At 35.8% G+C, this 27,648-nt stretch overlaps 1 protein-coding gene across 14 annotated transcripts in view; it reads right to left on the reverse strand.

The window, feature by feature from the left end:
• Window positions 1-27,405, reverse strand: part of LOC137237421 (tropomodulin-like) — a 406,385-nt gene extending 378,980 nt beyond the window's left edge. For 6 of the 14 annotated variants that reach the window (XM_067761028.1, XM_067761026.1, XM_067761024.1 and 3 more), the window contains exon 1: window positions 19,261-20,385. In XM_067761028.1, the coding sequence (XP_067617129.1) occupies window positions 19,261-19,341 (81 nt within the window). In that variant the 5' untranslated portion in view covers window positions 19,342-20,385. Of the gene's footprint in view, window positions 1-19,260; window positions 20,386-23,985; window positions 24,245-27,258 lie in introns of those variants that run through there. The other 8 variants (XM_067761017.1, XM_067761016.1, XM_067761018.1 and 5 more) reach the window with 7 other exon arrangements.
• Between the last annotated feature and the right edge of the window lie 243 nt (window positions 27,406-27,648).

The following is a 27,648-nucleotide window of genomic DNA, read 5'->3' on the forward strand; positions in this document are numbered from 1 at the left end:
TGATTTCTCGTTTGCATATTTCTAGGCTCTTCCAGAATTTACTTAGTTACGGCTATATAATTATAACTACAGTTGCAAGTGTATAGCTCTCATATGCGAGTGTATTTGTAAGCGACACTTCCACAATTATAATTGCATATATTTGGGAGCATCTCAGATAAGATATCTGCATGTGTATGTGCGTTTGCTTCTCCGCTACGTGTACGTACATATGTGTAGACATAATGATTGAATTATTGATGTGCATACAAGTCACTGCTTAGCATCGGCTTAGAGATGATATTATCTCTTAGTGCTGTTAATATTCGTTACACTGCCCTCCACCTAAGTCTGGTCGTCCCGATCAGACAAATCTCTCGATCTAACTGCTGCTAGCCTCTCCAAATGAACCACCCATCTATTTCGTGGTTTCCCAATTGTTTGTATGCGGTAGATGACATCACTGATCTTTTTCACAACTTTGTACGGGCCTTCGCAACTGCACCGAAATTTGGATGGAACACCTTTCCGCCGGTGAGGGTTGTATAGCAGTACCAAATCTCCCTCCAAGGAATCTTCCGAATTATTGTTCTCATCGTACCCGCGTTTCATCTTACTACTCATTATCCTGGATCGTTGCCTCGCACTCTGTTGTTTGACCAATGAAGAACTACTTCGCAGAGCTTGATCTTGACGGATTGACTTTGCATCATCAGTATCGTCTTGACGTTTCACAACAGTAGTGCGCGCTGGCTCGAAACCACCCTTGCATCCTTTCTGGAAAATTCTTTCAGTCTTTTTAGTGCGTCCATTAGGGTTTGTCAATGCCAGTGTTTCTCTCGCAGGTATCTTTGATTTTAAATATTAAAAAAAGGCAATAGTAACGACAGAAAAAATGTACTCGGCACGATTAACCTCTGAGGAGATTGGAGCCGAGATCGTCTTTCAACTTGCGTAGTGCTCGTCTTTAGTTTTTCCTACAAATTGGCGGGACAAGACCTAAGTACTTGTTATATGTCAACTCCGAATGGCAACTGCACAACAGAAGAAATTTCTGTAAGAATCTTTTTATGGCGCAAATACACTCGGAGTTTTTCCCAAGCCATTGCCGATTCATTGATGTTTCTTTATACGGCTCTTGAACGCCTCCGTAGTGTAGAGGTGGTATGATGGCCTAACTACGGCTTTCGACTCAAGCGAAGGGACAACTAACTAGAAAATATTAAAGATTTTTTTTTCCGAATGAAGGTCGTCCCTCAATAGGGGATATTCCACTCGGTAGTTCATATTAACTTTAAATGTTCTTGGATACTTTACAATTGCTGTAAGGCAGAGTGGGGTATAGTTGAGGGCCGGGCGGTTTCACTTGTGCGTATATACTGCGTCTCATAAATATAGCACACATTTTTGTTGAGAGAACTAACTGGTGAAAGGTTTTTTTTGATGGTCTTAGAAATAAAATTAAAAATATGGAAAAGTAAGTCATTCATCCTCACTTATTTGAGCAACCAATTCTTCGAATATCTCTCCTGCATTGAATTGACCGTTACAAAAGCAGCACAACACTTATTATATTGTGCTTATAAAATCGTTTCATAGCTATAGCACTCAGTTTGAAAATTACTCTCTAAAGGAAAAGTAGCTTAACGAATTTCTTCTTTTTTGTAAATATAAAACTAATCCAATGGTGACAAAACTGGAACAAAATTAATTGGAACAAAATTAACTGAAACCGCAAGAGGTAACTTTTTGGTTTTGAAGGAGCAAAATTTAAAAATTAGTGAAATTGCAAAAAAAACATTTGAACGGAGTCGCAAAATTGTGAGCGACTTTTTATTAAATACAGCGGAGTACGATAGGAAAATATTTGGGTGTTCAAAACGAAAGCTTTCGGATCGCGAAAGTCGAAAAATAACAACAAACGCCATCATCTCCTCGCTGAGCTGTTAAAAATTGGCGATACTCGTGGGGACAGGCGTTAGCAAATCAACAATATGGAGCGTTCTGCAAGAAGCTTTAAATACTTGCCGCCAAAAATTGAAGAAAAAAATGTTCGCATTGAGTGCGTCAAGAAAGAAATGAAAATGGTCTAGTCTCAAGTAGGGAAGTTTTATTGCTTCTAGTTATGCTTGCCTTTTGTTTCAGGTTATATTTTCAGATGAAAAAAATGGAAATTAGATGGTCCTGAGGGAAAAAGAGGATATTGGAGGGATTTGGGGAAGGAGCCCCAAATTTTTTCAAAGAGAAATTTTGTAGGTGGTTCGTTGATGGTTTTGGGATCATTTACAGGCGACGCCGTACTAGAGCTGCAGTTTGTGAGCTCAAAAATGAAGAGTTGAGTTTACGTAAATGTACTGCAGTACAGTCGTCTTTCATTTTAACGAGCAAACAGTGAAAAAACGGTAGACGTTTCAGCAGGACAATGAACCCATGCATGTCAGTCGCGAGAAAAAAAAAATTGTTTCTGAAAATAGCGTTAATATTTTGAATTGGCCAACTTGTTCGTCCGACCTTAATCCCCAGGAGAATATATATGGATTATTAGCCCGTACACTGAAAGAAAAAGACTGGTGAAATCAACCGAAATACGGGTCAATTCAACCGAAATTTCTGTCAATTTTTATCCATCGCAACAAGATGTTGAATCAACTGTGCACAAATCGTTGATTCGTAGTTAACCGTTTTAGTAGTCAAATGAACAAAATAAAGTTGTTGCGACAGCTTTGTACCAAAGTTCCTATGTTGCGGCATTTGCAAGGCAGATGAGTTTTCATAGCAGAAATACGTTCGGAGTGCTTGCCGAATAGTGCCGAGGGGCGACCCCGCTTAAGAAAATTTTCTTCTAATTGAAAAACCTTATTTCTAAAATTTTTATGTTGCTTTGCCCGGGGTGTGAACACAGGGTCTTCGGTGTGGTAGGCGGAGCATGCTACCATCACACCACATGATCATGGCGGCCTCCATATAAATACGTAAATATATGCATACATATAGTACACAGCGTACATAAGTACAAAGTAGAGAGCGCAGTGAGCGTAAAATTCTCTTTGAAATTTGCTCATGTTATGACTGTTGATCGCTGTTGAAATGACCAGTGAGATCAGTTGTGTTAACAAAAGCAGTTAGATTTATTGGGAATGTGTCAATTTTACAGAATTTTTTTAACTTAAGAGCGACAATTTCTCTTCTGTTGAAATGACTAAACTAATTTGTTCGCTTGACAAAGAACTCGGTCGAATTAACCATAATTCGATCAATTTAACCGAATCTCCGTTAAGTCAAGAATAACAGAACCGATTTGTTGATTTTACTAGCACCATTTCTTTAAGTGTAGAGCCTATGCCAAAAACCAGCAATATGGATAATAGAATTTTCAAATGAATTCAGCAGAATGGAAATCTAATACATAAATTGAAGGCGTCAATAAAAAAAAACCCGAATTTTAGACAATTCTTAAAATGTTCTATAGTTATGATTGGAGTTCCTATACCCAATAAGGGCACTCTTTTCATTTTATATGACGTTAACATTAATGGAAGAGAGAAGTTCGGAAATCAGATACTGAAACGAACGGGGATAAACAGCTGTACTTTTCCAAATTTTTATTTTATTTGCATTGTGTGTCCCAAAAATTTCCCAGCAGTTATTTCTCTAAAGAAAAATGTGTGCTATAGTTTTGAGACGGACTTTAGATGAGCCACAAGAGGACAGCGCCCACTTTGTCAACATATTCGTCACTAATACACACCCATTAGCGTACAATTCGATGCACACTATGAACATTTTCATGCACCATTAGGCAGACCCTGCTATAAGAGTGTACATGTATATATATGTAGTAGTAACATAAAAATGTACTTTTCAATTGCCGCTACCTTGTTTTAGTTTGACCTTTCTAAAACTATACTATAGTTGCGCCAATTGCTTTGTCTTACTTTTCCCTTTGTTATTGATATTTGTTCAATGTACCTGCATCTGTGTCAATATTTTTTGTACTTGCATTAGACAAAAGGCTCTTGCAACAATTTGACATATTTTTATTGCAGTTAAATAGTAATTCTGATTGTCATTGCAGAAACTTAATTTAGAGTATTTTATTTTCACTATAACACTTCACCGGTTGAGCTGTGTGCTTATTCGTGAGGAATGCTCTTGAGTTGAGGAGGAAAATTTAATGAAGTACATTTAAGTACAAACTTGCTCCGATTTCGAGTCTGTCAATTGTATCCATTTAATTTGGTAAATATATTGCTGCTCTTTGAGTATCACAGATCGATATTTAATATGTTATTTGCCAATATAGAAGTTAATTCAATTTTATGTCAAAAAGCTTTGGCAACTTAAAACAATAGCCTTTACATTGCTTTGAACTTCTCTACAAAGTTGTCATGAACATCGCCTAAACGATTTGCATTATTTGTATATATATTGGATTTTTGTGCAGAAAGCCAAAAATCTATTTCCAAATGAGCAAGGACTGTACAAACTACTCGATGTCATAGAAGATAGCGATAGCGCAGTGATAACAGATAGGTTAGATTAGGTTGAAGAGGATGCGCGGAGACACACATAGGTCAGTGTCAGGAGGCATTGGTGATACTACAAAAAGACAACAAAGCCTCTCCTCTTCGTATCTTCCCGAAAACTGATGAAGACTAACCTTGATGTCGTACTCCACGACCTTGCCTAGATCATCAAGGCAGGAAGCTCCCAGGCAGCGTTGTCTGGCACCACTCAACGTAGAGAAGTTGCAGTTGAGGTTATTCACCGTTCCCTCTTGTTTTTGTTGTTGTTATTATGAATGAAATAAATAGACTGACTGTTCCGAATCATTTTCATTATTATATATTACAATTTATAACAATAATTTTTTGAGTAAGTATACAAAAATAAATTCAACATACATTCAAAATAAATTGTTATAGCGATACAGAGACTCCCCGAAGGTTTTAGGGAGTGTTACTGATGTTGAACGTCCTTTGCTGGATATAGATCGGGTACGTTTCGGTAACAAGCACAATAAAGTTACCAGCCCGACCATCTCGAACCGATTTTGTGTGGGCACGTTGAACCTTATAGGCCATAATGTACCCCTCTTCTCCTGCCCTCTAGCCCCATAAGGAACTTAAGATCGCCACAGCCCCGCTAACTAAATATGTGTATGCTTTAAATCCCACCGCTTCCTCACCTTTTGCATCTTTACATCTCCTTCAGCATCGACGATAGGGTACTTCTGACCTTTTTCATGCCTACCAATAAGGAAGTGCATATCGATTACTCCTACAAAAGTGCAAATTGCATTCGACCTTAGATTGTCAACGTGACGGGATCTCTGCATATCCCATTTTGCTCAGGTTTGCTTAGATGTCCGACATCTTGCCATACATTGTAGCCATACATTGTTGGCTTGGATGTACACTTTAAGCATTAGCTTGCACTTGGCACCTAAGCGTTTATGTCGGGATGAATCTGACTTGCCGTTCCCTAGCTAGCAAGTTTATCTGCACTACAGTTTTCCTCAATATCCCTGTGTCCCGGAACCCATGTCAGGTAATTTCCGTTGTGTTGAAACATCTTATGAGGAGATCTGTGATAGGTTAGTGTTAGTTTAAAATAGAATGAGTATGTGGAAGGGATTTGATAGCCGCTTGGCTTTAGCGAAAAATAGAGGTTTCCTTGGTGATAGTGTGTTTTCCTATCCAAACTGCGGATTCTTCGATAGCTGATACTTTGCATGGATAACACTATAACGATCAATTCGTCTGATAGAGAGGCGAAGGTCGCGGTTGTTTGTATATTTTCTCCTTCGAAACCTATTATTTATCTTCTAACGAATGGTGTAAACGGAAATGCTGCCTTAGACACAAAAATAATAATCGGACTCCACCCGATCATTCCTACTTGGAGTGTATACGATAAAGTTGCTGTCATAGACTGTTGTGGTTGCACAGTGGGCTGTGTTTCTAGGAAGAAATATTTGATTGTTTAGTATGCTTGAGTGGCTTATGGTTTTAGTACTCTAACTGGACGACTCTATAGATCTAAAAGTAGCTTATTAAAAATGATCTGAAGAGCTTCATTTGGCATTGTTCTTAGAGTACCACCAGTAATTTTTTTTGACGCCTTGGTCAGGCCTGTAAGCCATACGACCACCGCATACAGCAATAAACATCGTATAACTGCGGCATAAATCCATCTGTACATATTGAGGGTAAAACCCCATGTTTTGCCAATGGCCCTTTTACACGTGTAAATTGCAAGATAAGTATTTCTCAGACGTGGAATGACGTTAGTCTTCAAATCCAGCTTTTTATATAGAACTACCCTCAGAATTTGACCTTATGAACCAGTTTAAAGCGGTGGTATTTTGTCAAAATTTACGTCTAGTCCACATTGAAAAGCCCACAAGGAAACCTTACGCAATGCTACCTACTAAAGCAAGTTTCCACCAGCTACCCCACCAAATGTACCCGGTTCACGCCACGGGCAAAGCAATATCAAAATTTGAGAAACAAGTTTTTTCAATCAGAAGCAAGTTTTTCTAAGCATGCACGCCTATCGGCAGTGTTTGGCAAGCACTACGAGTATATTTCTGCCATAAAAAGCTCTCAGTGAAAACTCATCTGCCTTGCAGATACCGTTCGGAGACGGCATAAAACTAATAAGTACCATCCCGCCAATTTGTTGAAAAAAAGAAGCTCGTCGCAAATTGGAAAAGAAGCTCACAAAAAACTCCCTCGTTATCGCGCCTTACATTTATTTATTTATGCCCACCCCCAACTTGAATCTCTTAATAGAGTGTTTACCATTTGCTTAGATAGTAGCGTGGAAAGGAAATCAACCTGAGCGGCGGCCAATTAAAGAATTTTTCTTCCCTTGAGTAGTCTGTGCTTATACTGACGAACGCTCCTTAAATTTTCACACAATGTCACAATGTCATAGCAGATAACAATATATATCGTAGGTGTAATGAAAGCACATGCTATGTTAACCCTCTTAGGCAGTCGTAGCCTCAACACAGTGCTTGGTGTGGTAAGCAAGATGTTGATCAAACTTGTTATCGATCATCCCTAAGATAATTTCATCGCTAAATATCAATAATTAAAATTGTAACACGTTTTCTGCTTTATAGACACTTGCAAATAAAGAGTCAACGAAAATACTTAAATAACTAATTGTACCATTACTCATTACATGGCCTCACAGTGAAAGCGCTGATAAATAATATTTAATTTAAAAACAAACAAAAAAAAAAAAAAAAAACAAATCGCTGATAACATTCGTGAAAAAGGTAAAAAAATTAAAATGGCAGCCAAGCCCTTAAGAGCGGTACCCGAATTAGATTGTTCCAACTTAGCTCACGATTGGCAGGACTGGAAGCGCAACTTTCGGTATACACGAACGCTAGCAGAAAATCCCTTGAAACGGAATCTACGAAAATTGCTAACTTTATTAGGTTGATTGGTACGGGTGGTGCTAACATATATAACGAAATTTTTTCGAATAACGGGACGCAAGATTCGTTGCTAGGCACAACTCAGTGCGGGCATCCCGTTATGCAACGGTCACTCGACGAAGTTTTGCAGAAATTCGACCTACACTGTGTACCCCAAAAAAATATACCAATGGGGACATACAAGTTCAACTGTATAACGCAAAAAGAACATCAATCATTTGCGGAGTTTGAAACGCAGTTACGAACACAAGTACACTGGTGCCAATTCCAGTGTGAATGTGGAAAATCGTACGAGAAACGAATGCTTCGTGACAAAATAATTGTTGGGGTGTACGATGAAAATTTACAACTCAAGCTGCTTGACGGTCGAGACGATCAACTCGGAAATGTAATCGATATGTGCAAAACCTTCGAAGCAGCGAATACAAATAAAAATATTGTAGAAACGCCAAAGCAAGAGTCTGTAGATGCGGTTAATCCCAAGACTGAACAAACACAGATGCAAATACAGCCAAATAACAGGTTTTGCTTCAACTGTGGTGGGCCACGTGGAAGATTGTAAGGCAAAGGAGGTTGTGTGCCATAATTGTGGAAAAAAGGGTCACTTCAGACGCATGTTCCGGAAAAAACAAAAAACAAGTTGAGCAGAAGCCGGAGAAAGACTGTGGATGAAACGGCGTTCAGGATATTCATTGGAATGATATTCAAGGTTTGGGTAATTATTCTAAAAATTATAATATAAGTAGCTCATACGGACCTAAAATTTTAGCTTTAATTCAATCGGGAATAAACAAACGCGGGAGTAAAGGATACTTGGTAGGACATAACAATGTCAAATTTATATCGGATACGGGAGCTGTAATTAATAGCAGACCTCATAAGTGTATTAAAAAGTTAAATAAAAATTTTAGTTATCACGGAAATAATCTTAGCTTATTCGATTATAATAATAAAATTATTATATATTACAAAATTAAACATTTTGGAATCATACGATTAAAGCTATCGGATTCGAATACAGGGACAGCACAATATGTTGAATTTGTGGCAGTTTAGAATAAGTGCGAGCCGATATTGGGGTTGGGAACATGTCCACAGTTAGCGTTAGTTAAGAGCCTGGATATAGGAAGCGTTTCGTGCCCGAGTTCAAAGGAACTGTGCATGGAACATCATAAGGAAATTTTTCACGGACATGGTAAATTCCCCGGAACGTTTTCAATTACATTAAAAGAAAATTCAAAGCCAGTGTTGCATTATCGAAAACGGATGCCGAAATCATTAACGGACAGACTAAAAGCGGAATTAGACAAGATGACACAGGAGGGAATTATATCGCCGCTTAATTATCCAACAGATTGGATAAATAACCTACAAATAATTGAGAAGCCTAATGACAAACTCAGAATATGTTTAGGTCCAAAGCCGCTTAATGAATGCATAAAAAGATAAAAATTTTTTAATACCTACAATCGATGACTTGACTGCGGGATTAGTTAGGAAATATATTTTTTCCATGCTCGATCAAAGCAGTGGATTTTGGCACATGGAGCTAGATAAACCTAGTTCAGACCTTACAACGTTTATGACGCCATTTGGTAGATATAAATTCAACCGCCATCGCTTACTTCGGCGACATAGTTATTTGCGTAGACAGTGACCACGAGCATGGTAACATAATGAGTGTAGTTATTCATAGGGCTCAAAAGAACAATATTATAAATTCAACCCTGAAAAAATGCAATATCGAAATAAAGTTCATGGGACATATCTTGGCATCAGGGAGCATTAGGTCGAATAACAAACATCGAGACGCGGTCTGGAATATGAAAAAGCCAACAAGTAAATGAGATGTGTTGAGATTCTTAGGTTTTCTCAAATACCTGGCGAGATATATTCCAAACTTGTCGCGCAATACCGCTCATTTACGAAATTTGACGCGAAATGACGTGGAATTCAGCTGGACTAGAGGCCATGTGATAGAATTTAATAACTTGCTTAGAATCGTAATGTCTGAGCCAAAGTTAGGAATTTTCGATCCAAACCTTCCAAATGTTGTTCAAACGGATGCATCAAAGGATGGGCTGTGCAATTCTTCAAAAGGGCCAGCCTATAGCGTTTGCGTCACGAGCCCTGAGTAACAGTGAACAGAGGTGGGCACAAATAGAAAAAAAGCTCCTTGCAATAGTTTTTGGCTGCCAAATATTTCATTTATTTTTATATAGGCACGATTTTACGGTCGAAAGTGACCACAAGCCGTTAGAAACATTAGTTAAACGTTCTATAGTTAACGTCACAGTGCGACGACAACGCATGTTTATGTTTCTCTTAAAATACCCTCAAATGAAAGTCGTTTACAAGCCAGGTAAAGAAATACTTGTAGCAGATTGTCTATCAAGGGCACAACTTCCAGAGCAGTGAACTGCAATTATTCATCTTTTAAGGTTATTAGTGGACTAAGCAAAAAATGAGTATTAGTGCGTATGTAAACAAAGAACATCAAGCACTTATATCCACTAACACACATTTACATAGTCATGATTCGTAAAATGAATAACCGCCCATAAGCCACGAAGCAGTTCAGTATTCAATTGACTAATTGGAATAAGTAATACTAATAGTGCAATAAAATGAATATAGTCATATCAGTCTTCTGACGCTAGCAACACAACGATGTGCACGAAACTAAATTGAATACAGCGCCAAAGTAAAACCGATGATAAACGAAGTATATAGTGTATTACAGACGAAATCAAAGTGCTACTAAGTTCAAGCGACTATGACATCAGTTTATACTCAACAATGTCATATATGTATGAGACCTATGTGTTACGGGGCACTCGTATGTATTTTCTATTTTATGTGCTAATCACTCATGGTATTTGCCTGTACTTGACTAAGTACACATTTAGACACAATTTTTTGGCTCATGACTAAGTGCACTAATTTTATTAGTACTCAAAGCAGACCTCTGTTCCAGAGGTTACGGAAGTGGACGGTTTATCGGGAGTCATACACGCAGTCACAAAAGCTTTGTGCACGACGCCATATAACCATGAATTTTATCGGAAAGTATTAAAAGATAACGCAGAATTTTCACGGCTATGTGGATAAGTAGAAAATGGATGGCCAAAGTTCCATCAAATAGATGTGCTAATTCAGCATTTTTATAAATTCAACTCCAAGTTGCATTTTGAAAACGGATTACTGCTTCTTAATCATATATTTGTTGTACCTCCCGAATTAAGAAACAAAATAGCAGCCTATTTGCACTCCCCCATCTTGGAATCAACTCTTGCCGAGCCAGAATGTCATGTATGACTGCGAAGATCAAAGATTTAGTTACATCTTGTAAGACATGCGAAAATTTCAAACGGGAAAACCAAAAAGAACCACTAGTGCAAGAAGAACTGCCAAAATACCCATTCCATATGGTAGGCGTAGATTTATTTGAACATGCAGGTTACGATTATATTGCACTTTTAGATGCATCTTCAAATTATTTAGTATCAGTAAAAATACGTCACAAAACTTCAAACCATATCATTAACATACTATGCAGTCTTTTTGTCTTACTCGGTTACCCAACCATAATCAAGTGTGACAACTCGCACTTTGGTTCAACGGAATTTCACAGATTCGCCAATGAGTTCAATATTCAATTCAGGTTCTCGAGTCCCAGATACCCACAAAGCAACGGACTAGCAGAAAAAGGAGTGGCAATTGCGAAAAATATTCTGAAAAGATATTTCATATCAAATAGTGTAGACAACTTTGCATACCGACTATTAGAATATAATACAACACCCTTAACGGGCATGCAGATAACTCCCTCCGAATTGTTCTATGGTCGACTAGTGAAAACTAAACTACCTATTTTGAGCTCACTGCAGATGAGAATCAACTTAAGCGAAATTGAGGTTGCAAATAAGATAGCTAAAAAAAGAGAAACGCAAAAGTATTATTATGACCGAAACGCTAAGGAATTACCTATACTAAATACAGGAGATATCTAATTTTCAAGAAAAATAGTAACGAATGGCATAACGAAACATTAGTTGCGAAATGTAATGAACGGTCATACCTTGTGCAAGACAAATTTAATGACCACTTCAGGCGTACTCTTCATTTCATAGCTAAAGCGAAATAACGATTTAAATGCAAGTGAAGTGTTAGCAGAGGCAATAATAAATTATAGTAACAAAAAACCAAGTATTCAGTTCGCCGCAAAAGTCAGCCAGGGACAATCTGATGGGGAAAAATAAGGAAGTTGATAACACGACAGAGAATTGTGATGTTGATGAACCTTCGGCTACAGAAACGGTTGCGACGCCCAAAAATGGTAGTAGATAACGCAACAGGTACAGAAGCAAAATCACAAACAAATGAGCATGTTACAATTAGAAGCGGGAGAGTAGTAAAACCACCAGCCCGGCTTCAATATACATAAATAAAAAAAAAAAAAGCGTGTAATGAAAGCACATACTATGTTAACCCCCTTAGGTAGTCGTAGCACTGTGTTGAGGCCCTTCGTGTGATCAAGTTTGTTATCGATCATCACTAAGATAAGTTCATCACTAAATTTCAGTTATTGAAATTGTAACACATTTCCTACTTTGTAGACAATTAAAAATAAAGAGTCAACGAAAATATTTAAATAACTAATTGTACCATGACTCATTACAGTAGGTGATCAGAGTTAGCACTGAGAATAGTGTCAACCTGGAAATTCGACTTAGAACTCCACTTGAAAACAAGTATTGCCCCGCTTCAGCAAATGTATATGTATATCAAATAATATTTACAATTATCAAACTTGTCGCTCCCTTTAAAATTGCATATATAGTACATTGACCGCCCTTAATGCCAAGGTTCGCCCAAACTAGTTCATGAATAAAATGAAAATAGGAAAAGAACATAAAGTTCAACCGCAGGCCATTTATTGTCATTGAATTTTTTTTTAATTTTCCATAGTCCATGCTTCTGCTATCGTCACAATCTGATGCTGACGCCATTGTTATTTTGATTATCGCTGTCGTTACTCGCTGCTGCTAAGTACAGCCACATGCCCGGCGGACGTAATAAATGGCAGCCGCTGGAAATTGGCGAAAGAAAATGCCATTTCAAAAAGATTAAATGAAAGAAAATAATGCTCGTGGAAAAAGTAGTAATTGAAGAAGAAGAGCAAAGACGTCTCATCAATCAAGTGTTAGAGCATGAGACTGAAGTACTCGATTCAGCACATCTGTGGGCAATTGAGTGGTTGTGTAGGTATTAAAAAAAATTATTAATCATCAAAATAAGAAAAAAGGAATCTTAAATAATAAAAAAAAAATTCAAATAAATGATGTGCCAATTTCGAGTGAAAGTTTATTGGGCAGTGCTAAAAGTATGTTTTTAGCGAAGCCAGTTATTTAATTTTGTATTTTTTTTATACCTTTCATGAAAATGAAATGGTATATTAATTTCGTCACGAAACCCAAAATTGTAAGTCCTTAAAGGAAAATAGATAGACCCACCATTAAGTATACCGAAATAAATAGGGTGAAGAGCTGAGTTGATTTAGCCATATCCGTCTGTCTGTTTGTATGCAAACTAGTCCCTCAATTTTTGAGATATGTTGATAAAATTTGGTGAGCGGGTGTATTTGGGTGTCCGATTAGACATTTGTCGGAACCGGCCGGATCGGACCACTATAGCATATATCCTCCATACAACCGATTTTTCAGAAAAAGAGGATTTTTGTCATATCTTCCTCAATTTAACAGATTGAAGCTTCAAACTTCACCATATACTTTCGTATATTGCACATATTGTTGTTTGAAAAAATTGATGAGATCGGTCGTATATATAGTATGTATCCCCCACCACCGATTGTTCAGATAAGAAAGTTTTCGTAATTACTGCCCTATTTTAAGAGCTAGAGGCTTCCAATTTCAACGAATGCTTACGTATATAGCATATATTGTTGTCTGAAAAAATCATAAAGATCGGTGGTATATATATTATATACCCCATATAAACTGTCATTTTTGCCCCTTTTTTACGGCTAGAAGCTTCAAAATTCATCAAATTTCATCAAATAGTTACGTTTACGTCATATATTTTTGAAATACGTGATTCGTAGTCATAGTTTATACATGCAGACCACAAAAAACGTGAAGCTTTGCATCCTCACACAAAGTACCTACCTATTTTTTATTTTATATTTATCTTAAAAATCGTTTAGGTATGCAGATCTTTTCACTATATATTTCTTATGTTATACATCCGATTATTTGGAGATTACGAACGGGATAAGATTATTGTTCAGCCCCATTCATGAAAGGTATGAAGTCTTCGGCATAGCCGAAGACAGTTCCGTCCTTACTTGTTTTTTTTTTTTGTCAAATGCTCATTTATTTACTCTTCACCTTCGCTTAATTTTTGCATAAATTATATTACTTCTTTCTTTTAATTTTTTTTTGTTTTATTGTTCAGTTTACTTTCGTTGATGTTATTCAAACTCGTCATTTTTATATATTCTAGGTATTTAAGTTTATTTATAACTAAAAAACATTAAAAGACCAAAGCAATGCCCAATAAAATTTCAAGGTGGGCGTGTGAAATGCGTCTGATGATTGCTCGTGCTGATGAATGCCATGCCACATTTCAAATAATTATTAAATATGTATTTATATGAATAAAAGTATGAACTGTTAATATGAAAGCAAAGGTTAAAGATTAAGTATTTAGGGAATTGAATTGTTGGTTATTTTTTTAAGAAGTCTGGATATTTGATATTTCGCTTGTGTCAACATTTTTTGCTGTCTTTCGAATTTATACAGTCTTAAAGGTAGAACACCTTTTTGCTTGTCTGCGTATTTGCCACACACATCAGTTTTATATCCATTTGGGGAATAAAAAGTTGAGTTCATCTGTTTGCCAAAAAATTCTGGTAGAATTCAAATGTAGTTGTGGGAGGATCCATGAGAATTTTTCTTACAAAACTGGTAACCGTGTTGTTACACATGTTGTAAAAATCTCCAATCGACCGTAAAATATATATAATTTATTCTTTAAATGCATTTTCAATACTATTTTAACACGCTTATATTAGCTTCACTTGTATGTAGGATTGTTTCTCAGTGTTGACCCAAAATATGGGTATCACGACATTGTTCTAAAGTTCTTCAGGTAGTCCCGCCAGCATACCCCGATACTATATCTAAAGCCAGACCAAAATTAGCGCTAAATAATCCGGAAGTAGTAACCAAAACCACCCGAAAATTTCCAAGAATTGATCACGAAGTGATTTGGAAAGGACCCAAGGGACGTAGGGTAAGCCCTGAGTAGTCCATAAAATCTTTCCTAACCTATCCCCAAATGAGCCTAAAGTATCCGAAATACTTATTTACGAAAAGAACCCTCAAACTTTCCTTAATTGACTACAAAGTGTACCCGAAAGGAGTCCCCAATTGACTCCCGTAGAATCACGAAATAGTCCACAAAATCTTCTCAAATAATAAATAAATACAAGGCTCGATACACCTCCGAAGTGAGTTTTTTTTCCAATTTTCGTCGTCTTCCTTTTAATTTTTCCTACAAATTGGCGGAATGGGGCCTACACGTTGAACGCCTTTTCCCAACGGCATCTGCAAGGCATATGAGTTGTAACTAAGCTCTTCATGTCAGAAATACACTCGGAGTGTTTGCCAAATCACTGCCGAGGGGTGACTGCGTCTAGAAGAACTGTTTTGTAATTTAAAAAAATTTGTTTGTAAATTTACGGATGTTGCTTTGCCCGCGAGTTGAACCCCAGATCACCCTGAAGTGGTTCTCAAAGGAACCTGAAATTATCAACAAAAGCCTCATAAATGATCCCGAAATAACCCCTGATTAACCCTGAAATAGTTCATAAAATCATCCGAAATCACTTCAAATATACCCCGAAGTGATCCCGAGAAGAATGCCAAATGACACTGGAAAGACCCAAAAAATTATTATTGGAAATGATCCCGAAAAAACGCCGAGTTAACAACCGAAGAGCCAAGAAATTATTTGGAAATGAATGACACCTGACCGACTTAACAACTAAAGACAACGACAATCGGAGATATAGCAGTGTATTTTTTTTCTCAATAGCTGCGCTCTAAATATCCAATCGCTTGTATTTTTATACTCAGTTGAGCAGAGCTCACAGAGTATATTAACTTTGATTGGATAAAGGTTGGTTGTACAGGTATAAAGGAATCGATATAGATATAGACTTCCATATATCAAAATCATCAGGATCGAAAAAAAATCCATGTCCGTCCGTCCGTCCGTCCGTCCGTTAACACGATAACTTGAGTAAATTTTGAGGTATCTTGATGAAATTTGGTATGTTGGTTCCTGAGAACTCATCTCAGATCCCTATTTAAAATGAACGATATCGGACTATAACGACACCCACTTTTTCGATATCGAAAATTTCGAAAAACCGAAAAAGTGCGATAATTCATTACCAAAGACGGATAAAGCGATGAAACTTGGTAGGTGAGTTGAACTTGTGACGTAGAATAGAAAATTAGTAAAATTTTTGACAATGGGCGTGGCACCGCCCACTTTTAAAAGAAGGTAATTTAAAAGTTTTGCTAGCTGTAATTTCGCAGTCGTTGGAGATATCATGATGAAATTTGGCAGGAACGTTACTCCTATTACTATATGTATGCTTAATAAAAATTAGCAAAATCAGAGAACGACCACGCCCACTTAAAAAAATTTTTTTTTTTAAGTCAAATTTTAACAAAAAATTTAATATCTTTACAGTATATAAGTAAATTATCTCAAGATTTAACTCCAGTAATGATATGGTGCAACGAAATACAAAAATAAAAGAAAATTTCAAAATGGGCGTGGCTCCGCCCTTTTTCGTTTAATTTGTCTAGGTTACTTTTAATGCCATAAGTCGAACAAAAATTTACCAATCCTTGTGAAATTTGGTAAGGGCTTAGATTCTAGGACGATAATTTATTTCTGTGAAAGAGGGCGAAATCGGTTGAAACCACGCCCATTTTTTATACACAGTCGACCTTCTGTCCTTCCGCTCGGCCATTAACACGATAACTTGAGCAAAAATCGATATATCTTTACTAAACTCAGTTCACGTACTTATCTGAACTCAAATGGCCTAAATCCGACTATGACCACGCCCACTTTTTCGATATCGAAAATTACGAAAAATGAAAAAAAAAATGCCATAATTCTATACCGAATACGAAAAAGGGATGAAACATGGTAATTGGATTGGTTTATTGACGTAAAATATAACTTTAGAAAAAAAAACATTGTAAATTGGGTGTGACACCTACCATATTAAGTAGAAGAAAATGAAAAGGTTCTGCAGGGCGAAATAAAAAACCCTTGAAATCTTCCGACAAGTGATGTTCTGGGTCACCCTGGTCTACATTATCTGGTCTACGATATCTGGAAAACGCCTTCACATATACAACTACCACCACTCCCTTTTAAAACTCTTATTAATACCTTTCATTTGATACCCATATCGTACAAACAAAGTCTAGAGTCACCCCTGGTCCACCTTTATTGTGATACCTCGAAAAGGCGTCCACCTATAGAACTAAGGCCCCCTCCCTTTTAAAACACTCATTAACACCTTTCGTTTGATACCCATATTGCACAAACGAATTCTAGAGTCACCCCTGGTCCACCTTTATGGCGGTACCTCGAAACGGCGTCCACCTATGGAACTAAGGATTACTCCCTTTTATAATACTCCTTAACACCTTTCGTTTGATGCCCATATTGTACAAACAAATTCTAGAGTCACCCGTGGTCCACCTTTATGGCGATATCTTGAAAAGGCGTCCACCTATAGAACAAAGCCCCACACCCTTTTAAATACTCATTAACACCTTTCATTGGATACCCATATCGTACAAACGCACTCTGTAGTCACCCCTGGTCCATCTTTATGGCGATATCTCCAGAAGGCGTCCCACCTATAGAACTAAGCCCCACTCCCTTTTAAATACTCACTAACCCCTCCTAAAAAACACGCTTTTATAGCTAACCGAACTAAAAAATAGAAAATAATTTTCAGTTAAAAAGAGTTTATATAACAGTAGTTAATCACCTCAAAATAAAACTATAATAAAATTTAAGTTATTAACAGAATAATTTAATTCAGATTAAAAAGCGTGGGGTGCATTTGACTACATTTCATATCTTTCATCTCAGATAGTTGCCAATAGAATGATTGTACCATTCAATATCAAGCACCCCACGCTTTTTACTGTGAATTAAATTATTCTGTTACTAACTTAAATTTTATTATAATTTTATTTTGAGGTGATTAACTATAAATGATTGTTTGACCTTCTACTACTGTTATATCAACTCTTTTTAATTGAAAATTATTTTCTATTTTTTAGTTCGGTTATTTATTTTTAATTTTTTAGTTCAAGTAATTTTAAAAGTTCTAGTCGAGAGTGATGAAATCTCGAAACGCCAGCGGTCCATGGATGAATCCAACTCCACTGCACCGGAAAGGGCCAAGATGCAAGGGGGCTGGACGCGGTCTTTCGCCGAAATTGCCAAGGGTCGGCAGATCATTGGCATTATAGACGAGAGCAGCGAAGGTGGCAGGATCCCGAAACAACAGTGGAAGTGGATCGAGGCCGCGCTCGCTACGGTGGGTGTTAAGGTTAAGAAAGACAACCCTGGTCCACCGCCATCTTACACCGATGCAGGGTGGTTCCAGAGCAATGTCAAGCTAATTGCCTGTGACGACGCCAGGTCGGTAAACCTCTAAAAGGCCGCCATCACGCTGATAGGGGTGGTATATCCGGGCGCGCGCCTCAAGGTAGTGGAAGCTATTATGGAGTGACCATATAGTGGGCCGATCCAAGAAGGCAGGAGCAGAGCTGTTCACCTGCAAGAGAGCAATTGGCACCTCCTGGGGATTCTTCCCTAAGGCGACCTACTGTATTTACACAGCCATTGTGCGCGCGATTCTTCTTTATGGTACCTTGGTATGGTGGCCTGCACTAGCTAAAAGTACATATTTTAATATGCTTCAAAAGGTGCAACGGAGTTCGGATCTCTCCATTACCGGGGCTCTCGGCTCCACTCCAGATTCCGTTACATACATACATGAATACATAGATACATAGATAGATACAGTCCAAGCTAATAAAAGCGTGTTAAAAAGGGCTCCAGTATGCTCTTTCGTAGATGTGCATCCACTTCTATCATTAATAAAGAAATGCGTTTTTCGCGTTATGTGAAAGGTTTCAAATCTATGGTCATTTGGGGTGGTCACAAGTTCAATTGACCTTATGTCCGTTAACCTTATGTCACCACACCACCACATTAATGCATTGTCATCGGTCCTTGATACGTATGCAAAGTTTCAAATTAATCAGACTTCTAGAAACCGGTGAAAATTAAGCTCAAAGATTCCGTTGAGTAACTTTTGAGATATCTTAAAGAAATTTTGTATGTAAGTTCCTGGGCACTCAGATCGCTATTTAAAATAAACGAAATCGGACTATAAACACGCCCACTTTTTCGATATCCAAAACCGAAGAAGTGCGATAATTCATTACCAAAGACGGAGAAAGTGATGAAACTTGATAGGTGGGCTGGCGTTATGACGCAGAATAGAAAATTAAGAAAATTGTGGACAATGGGCGCGGCACCGCCCACTTTTAAAAGAAGGTAATTTAAAAGTTTTGCAAGCTGTAATTTGGCAGCTGAGTATGTAATGTTCGGTTACACCCGAACTTAGCCTTCCTTACGTGTTTAATTTCAATGACTAAAAGCTTATATATCAAATAACTTACCTTAACTGTCGTACGCGTTTTGCGCCATTTCGATGTAGTTTTCGTCGTCTCTTCTTCCTTAATAATATTTTTATCACTCATTTTGCAAATGAATGTGATATGTGTACGTGTGTGTGTGTGTAAATGAGTTGAAGTTGACTTTTGCAGTAATGTTAATTACTTACAATGTAAATAGGTAATTATTGACCATTCACGCATACATATGCACGTGTGTGTGTGCGTATGCGTTGGTTTTGTGTTTGTTTAGTGTGGCATATGCTTATGGCGTAGTTGCGATTATATATCCTTTGTGTAAGCAAACTATTTTTATAAATCCGTTTTTTTTATGAGTGAACGTTATGTGGCGCCGTTATATCTTACTTAGTACCAGTATGCCGTTCCTTTTAATGCAAGCGCTTGTGCAACGGAGTGCATAGATGTGGGTGTATGCACAAATATGCTGCGTTCATGTAATCCAGAGCGCAGATTTTTTCGTGCCGCTTGCGTTTTACTTTCGTTTTTTATGGCATTTATTTTGCAAACAAAAAATGCTTTAAAATTTCGTTTGAAAATTTGTAATGCTTTAAACCTTGAAATTTGATTGACTGCTATTGCCACGGAAAAGGTAAGCTGGCGTGTTTTTGTGCTTTCCAACTTATTTATAAACGTTTTACATTAGTAAAAAAAAAGCACTGACATTTTTTTCACTTTATGAATTTCACATTATATCACTAATTGGCTTAACATACTTGCACAGCTTTTTTTGTAAATTTATTTTTTATTTATCTAATTGCGCTGATATAAATTACCACAAAACGAGATTTTTTACACTAAAAAATTAGAACGAGTAAATCGTTTTACTTTCATTAATAATCTACGTGTAATTTGCGTGGTAAACATAGAATCAAGCCTTTGTTGATTTATTATTTGAAATTATGAATGAGTTATTTCACTTTTTTAATTCACTTTTTTAGTAACAATTGTTAATTTTCCATATCTTCAAACTCAAAGTAAATCATGTGTTTTATATTCGCAATAATTGTTTTCACTTTCTCTGTATAACACTATTGTTAATAACCATAACTATCATGTTAAATTTAACAAGTAAAAAATTCTAAGTTCTCTTGAAACGCTGTTGTTGTTTGCCTTGTGTTGTAAATAGTTGGTGATCAATCAAAAGGTATTGATGTGGGTATCAATATGGGTTAATATTAAAAAAATCCACTTAGGTTTGAATGTTTTGACTTTAGTTTGTACCTTAGATCGTGTTTGTGCAATATAGGTGTCAAACGAAAAGCATTGACGGGGACATAAATAGGGTGCTCTACTTTCAACACCTTATTTTGCTTCGGAGATATGTGAAAGTGAGCGTGGTGTTCAATTGATTTGAATAACTTTTTGGTACGTGTATACTCTAATGTCAGGCATACACGTTCCTAAATACAATGTCTACTTAAACGTGGGAGCAATCGTCCTCTAGAAAAAACAAAAAGTGTGTACCCCAGATTGAGCGGCCCACTAACAACAAATATTTAATCTATTTATGTAAGTAAATTTTGTTTTGATGGCTTAATATTCGTGCAAAATATATATATGTAGCTTTGTTTGTTAGCGAAAATATAGCTTTTCAAATAAAAATGTGGGAGTGGCTTTCACGCGATTTCGCTCATTTGCAGTGTAAAAAGTTGCAGATAGGAAAATAATGTTTATTCCAAACTTCTTTCGGTTTGGGAGATTTTTGTTCGACTTGTTAAAAGTATTTTGGAAAGAGTAACAAAAAAAGTGGGTCACACACATTTTCCAAATTTGTTAAGTTTTGTTCAACCATACTACTGCCGATGTAGTGTATCAATAAAATGTACTTATATACCATAGAGTTATTGCAAACTTTGTTAAGCTTAGACTTTGGAAAAGGTGGGCGTGGTATTTAACTGATTTTTATTATCTTCATTCAATCTATGTAAAACTTTCAAATTTTCTTCTTCCAAATATGGGTGGTGCCACGCCCATATTCCAAAATTTTTTAAAATTTTTGTTTTGTGTTATATGACCAATAGACCAACCAAATATCATTCGTTTTTGAATTATCTCACTTTTTCCAATTTTAAAAATTTTCGATATTGAAAAAGTGGGCGTGGTTATCGTCCGATTTCGCTTACTTTCAATACCAATTTATCTGACCGCCGTGGTGTGATGGTAGCGTGCTCCGCCTACCACACCGAAGTCTCTGGGTTCACGCCCCAGGCAAAGCAACATCAAAATTTTAGAATCAAGTTTTTTCAATTAAACGAAAATTTTTCGAAGCGTGGTCGCCCCTTACCAGTGTTTGGCAAGCTCCCTGAGTGTATTCCTACCATGAAAACCTTTTTAGTGAAAACTCATCTGCCTAGCAGATGACGTTCGGAGTCGGCATTAAACAAGTACGTCACGTCCAGTCATTTTATAGGAAAAACTAAAAGGAGCATGATACAAATTGGAAAAGAAGCTCGGCCTAAAATCTCTTCGGAGGTTATCAGGCCTTACATTTATTTATTTTTAATCTATTCTAATAGATGGACAGACGGACGGACGGAAGGAAATTGTTAAATCAATTTTTTTTCGATACTTATGATTTTGATATATCTATCTCCATTCCCTTATACCTGTACAACCAACCATTGAAAAAATGTACCGACATCATAGTTTTTCACTAAAAATATTTAGTAAGAGCGGTGGGATTTTTTTAATTTCATTTGTGTATGTATATTAGCCGGTTTCACGTTTGTTCGCAAATTTCAGTACACAATTATGAAGTCTTCGAATCGAATTTTGAGTAACTTTCCGCAGACCTTTAGTCTTAGTGCGAAGCCCACCGATAGGCTTTAAGGGACGAAAATAGAGAGCAAGAAGATAAGTTATAGATAAAAACGAATTTGTAGTGATTGAAAACGCTTTATTGCTCTGGAATTTCTTCGTTATTTCTCCGGCTTTGCACACGATCAGAGCATTGAGCAGAGTCGTAGCACAAAACAGTGCCATAGCATAAAAACATGATAGCGTTTCTTGGCTTTGCTTTGGATTAAGTAATATCTTAGAGCAGAGAAAATTTTATGGAGTTTCTTTTCTATTCCTCTGGCTCTGAACATAACTAGAGAGCATTGAGCAGCGCCGTAGCACAGATCGTTGCTGTAGCATGAAAACGTGTTAACATTTCTTGGCTCTGCTATGGACTAAATCCTATTTTGGAGCAGAGCTAATAGTAAAATAAACATTCTTAATAAAATGCTATTTGTTATGGAGAAAAAAAATTAATTTATTGCTACATGCTTTGTTGGGCATTCTAATGCAGAATTTTGTATTTTCCACGGCTCTGCTCTATGCTGTGCTCATGTTCAGAGCGAGAGCTGTAGCAGAATATATTTTTAGTTGTTAATCCAACGCTGTAGTATCTTTGAATTTTTAAAAGTTTATTATATATTCGAACTTGAAGCGAATATTTTTTACTGTTTAATTAGGCTGATTGAAATACAGTAAACTTTCGCATATAGTGACTAACGGCTTATGGCTTATCTATATACGTCCAACAAAGAGGCATTGCGACCATGGCATTTGAAGCTGAATCATTTGAAACAACAATATTCTGCAACTTTGTATTAATTGTTTAAAACATTGTCAAAAAACACTATATTAACTAAAATTAGTTCACTGTTGTAAAAATACTATTGCATCTCACTTTTCGAGCAAATCGTAAAATAGAAAATTTATAATGCAATTAAAATTTGTTGACAATAATGCCAAATAATTATAGTATAAAGCTATTCATTTGTCAAATAAAATTACAATTGTTATTTAAACAACTTTTTTTGTTAACATAGCTGTCGGAAATAGCGCGATCGGTTCAAAGAGGAAGTAGTAAATATTTTGATCCATAATAACGCCGGAATCATGCGGAAATTTGTTTTAGAAATTGGATTTTATGAAAAAAAGTGGCTAAAAATATATTCCAGCTAAAAATAAAACTTAAATTTTTTTGCAAAATTTGTTTAACCAATCAGTGTTGATGGTTAGCGACGTTGAATTGATTTGTATGGCTTGTGATGTGTTACATGGGCAGTGAAGCGTGATTGCACCTTAATTGCATTTAATTGATTTCCGTATTTTGTACTTGGTATTTGGTATTGATGATTGTAAACTTTGTTTAATTGTTGTTGTTTGTTGTGTTGCCGTGGTTTTGTTTATGTTACGTATACGCCCCCGTGACTTGGACTTTTCATATGTACTTTTCTATGTTTGTATGTGTTTTACATATTACATATATGTATTTATGTGTAACATAAATGTAGCTTTGTATGTTTATGTTATTATGTATTTTGCTGAGAGCATTGTTTTAGAATATAAATTAATTGTTATTTATTTTGCTAACTTTCTTTATCGACTTTTTGCATATGTAAATCTAGGGTTAATTGTATTATTATAATTTTTCATTGTGTGTGAAATGCATTTTTTGTGAGTAGATTTGTTTACAATTGGTGATTTTAAATATTTTCTCGGTTTTTATCGGTTTTTATGTGTGTTTATTGTATTGCTTAAATATTTTTTAAGAGTTTTTTTGGTTTCCGTATATTTTGTAAATATTTTATGAAGCACTGTTTTTTATGTAATTGGTATGTGTATTTTTTTGTGTATACATTTATATATAGATTTAAAATAAAAAACATAAAAAAATAACTTCAAAAGCTATTTAATTTAATTGCTTTTAGATCATACTTTTGCTCTATTTCCATATTTTTTTTATATTTTATTCAAAAATCAAGCATATTGTGAATACGAAAAATTGTTAAAATCCATGCGAAATACTTTGCACCGCGCGCACAAATCCAACTGCCAGCTGCTGCCCAGCGTACAATTTCTCCACATCCACTTTTTGCCAATTTTGATTTTTCATTGTAAGCTATTTTTTATTTTTTTTTATAAATTTTTTTTTTCGTTTTGCATTTGCGTTTTGCTTCTATCTTCGTCTATACATACATACATAAATTGCTGCTCGCTACATCAGGGATGATAAATGGATTTTTTTCATTTTGTACCAAACGAGGAAAAAAAAATGTACCAAATCATCCAAAAATGTACCAAAAGTCTTCGGATGTGAATTTGAACCAAACTAGAGCTATATTCTGCTTCTTTATCCAAAAACTGTTTTTAGTCAGGAAACCTTCTAACACACTTAGTTTTAATTAAATTTTGTATAGAAAATATCACTTCTACTTTTGTGCATGATTGTGGAATTGACTATTCTAATTTTTTAAGGCTCTCATGCTCTGCTAAAGCTCTAAATTCAGAGTTAATTTTCTCTATTTTATCAAAGGCAGATTGCGGAAACAAGCCCATAACTAAAGGCACAATAACAATATTTGTTTCACCGCTTAAAATAGTTTCTGCTGAAAGCTTTATAGCCCACAACAAAGTTTTACCATTCAAATTTACTTTCTTTAATAAAGTACTACAAAATTGTATATAAAATTGTTACGCACAGCTCTTAAATATGTGTACGTCATCTTTTTCGAAAAGGTTGTTTGATAGAATAATATCCACATTAACACCGCAGTAAACTTCATCTGGGATTAAGTGATTTTCGTCTGAATCAATATTTAACATACAAATATGACTGGAGTCTAAATAAGATTTTTTTATAAAATTTTCAATTTGGTAATAAGTAAATGTATGCGAATATTTTCAGACTGCATTTTTGTATTCACATTATTTATTTTATTTAAAATATAAGAATGAAATGTAAAATATACTTTATGAATAGGACTTTGAAAAATTTCAGATATAACATTAATATTTTGATTACTGCTTTTATTTTCAAATACGTAAAGATTAAAATAATACTTGAGGGTATCCCATTGCTCAAGAATTCTATCTATGACTGCTTGTCATCTTCTGGAGGCGTACTTTAGTATAACATGCATTTCTGTACCGAAATGTTCTTGAAAACTCTTAAAGTCTGCCCTCCTAAGGGGGCTGCTACAAAAATCGTAGTTTACGTCTTTTAAAGATTTATCAATTTTGTTGCGAAATACATCAAAAGTGGCCATTGAAGCTAAATTTAAAATGTGACAAACACGTCCATTAACAAACAGATTTGGAACAACTTGCTTCAGCCTTGCTTGTACTCCGCTTTTTGCTACCATCATGACCGAGCAATTGTCGGTAGTGAAACCAATTAGTTTTTCAAGTGGTATTGAATTGTCTTTCAAAGATTTAATAATGGCATTAAAAATGCCCTCCGTGCTACTATCGGTCACAGGTATCAAATCTAAAAATCTATCAATGCACTTTTTATCAAAAATTTGAATCGAAACTGCCAAATTTGTTGATATACATATTGGGTTGGGTCGATTTGTAAGGACGATAGTTAACCAATATCGCGCCAACCATTTTTCGATAGGATTTGGGCTCGGGAAAAAAAGGTCCACTACGTAGTTCAGTTATGCTATTTTCCATAAGCATATTTAAATGCTCCATAATTGCAAATGGCAAATTGTGCTCGGCAACAAAACAACTTAACTATATATTTTCTTCGAAAAATTTAAACATTTTTCTGTACATTCACAGCTGCTTTGCAAATGACTTGAAGTGTAGTGCTGTATTTTACAAAAATGTACTAAATTTGTCAATGTAGTACCAACGTACTTTCGGAAAGTGAAATGTACCAAAAAAAGTACAAATGTACCATGATTATCATCACTACGCTACATTGCATATATGTACAAATACATACATATGCAAAAACAGCGTGATTTGTTGTTGGCAGTGGCACTTGAAAAAGCTAACGGTAGCTGAATTTTGGCACAGCCACTTTGCTGAAATAGCGTGAGAAATTACTAAAAATTTGCTAATAATTATTTTGCGCTTATTTCTTCTGTTTCGCATTATTGTTCGCAAATAATTAATGCGATTTTACAAATGTAAGTGTGTGAGTGCATGAGTAAGCGAATGTGATTTTTTGTTGATTTTAGTTAAACGAAGTCCAAAAGTCAATGTAAGTTTGTTCAGTGTTGTAAAGTGTCCGCTGATTATTCGAATTTTGTTGACAATCTAAAAAGCTCACAAAATGGACAAATTTATGTTAATATTCGAAATTTTCGATTTTGTTAAACTAAATAATTAACCTAAAGAATAATTTACAGCAGCAAACACGAAGATAGCAGTGAAAATAAATTCCCATTTTTATACTCAGCTGAGCAGAGCTCACAGAGTACATATATTTATTTTACGGTACCCCGTAACGGCATAAACTAATTGAGATAGATATAGACATCTAGGTACATATCAAAATTATCTGGAAGAAAAAAGAAATTCATTTAGCCAAGTACGTCCGTCCCTCCGTCTGTCCCTAAACACGATAACTTGAGTACATTATAAGGTATCTTAATAAAATTTGGTATGCAGGTTCTTGGGCACTCACCTAAGATTATTATTTAAAATGAACGAAAGCGGACTATAACTACGCCCCCTTTTTCGATATAGAAAATTTCGAAAAACCGAAAAAGTGTGATAATTCATTACCAAAGACGGATAAAGCGATGAAACTTGGTACGTGGGCTGACCTTATGATGCAGAATAGAAAATTAGTAAAATTTTGGACAATGGGCGTGGCACCGCCCACTTTAAAAGGAAGGTAATTTAATTTAGTTTTGCAAGCTGTAATTTGGCAGTCGTTGAGGATGTTATGGTGAAGTTTGGCAGGAACGTTAGCCCTATTACTATATTTGTTCTAAATAAAAATTAGCAAAATCCGATGACGAACACGCCCACTTAAAGACTAATTTCAAAAGTCAAATTTTAACAAAAAATTTAATATTTTTACAGTATATAAATAAATTGTGTCAACATTCAAATCCAGTAATGCTATGGTGCAACAAAATACAAAAATGAAAGATTGTTTCACATACAAACAATCGTTTATAAAGCGCACTTTCACTAAACCTCACTAAAAAATTTTTCAGTTCTACTTTGAATTATAAAAAAATTTACCCACTTTAATTCACTTTTAACTTTGCTTCAATACTTTAAGCCAGTTAATTTCAAAAATTTTCAATGGAATTATTACGCGAAGTTGTTTTAGCAACGCTTCAGCGTTCAATACTGAGCTAACCAATTTGATTTTGCGTACATTATTGATCGGAATAAATAATGTGCGTATGTAAATATATGTATGTGCATATGTATGTGTATAGCAATAACTGTGAACACTGAACATATGTCCTTACCCGTCAGACACAGCAGGCGAGTGCCATAAACCTCGAAAGTGAGCGTTAAGCGGTTTAGCCACAGTCCAGCGTGAATGCGTGCAGTTGTGTACACCAATGCTACATCATACTACACACACACACACATACAAATATCTATAATTGAATGCACATA

The sequence above is a fragment of the Eurosta solidaginis genome, chromosome 1 (assembly GCF_040869045.1).
Source record: "Eurosta solidaginis isolate ZX-2024a chromosome 1, ASM4086904v1, whole genome shotgun sequence".
In the NCBI taxonomy this organism is placed as follows: Eukaryota; Metazoa; Arthropoda; class Insecta; order Diptera; family Tephritidae; genus Eurosta; species Eurosta solidaginis.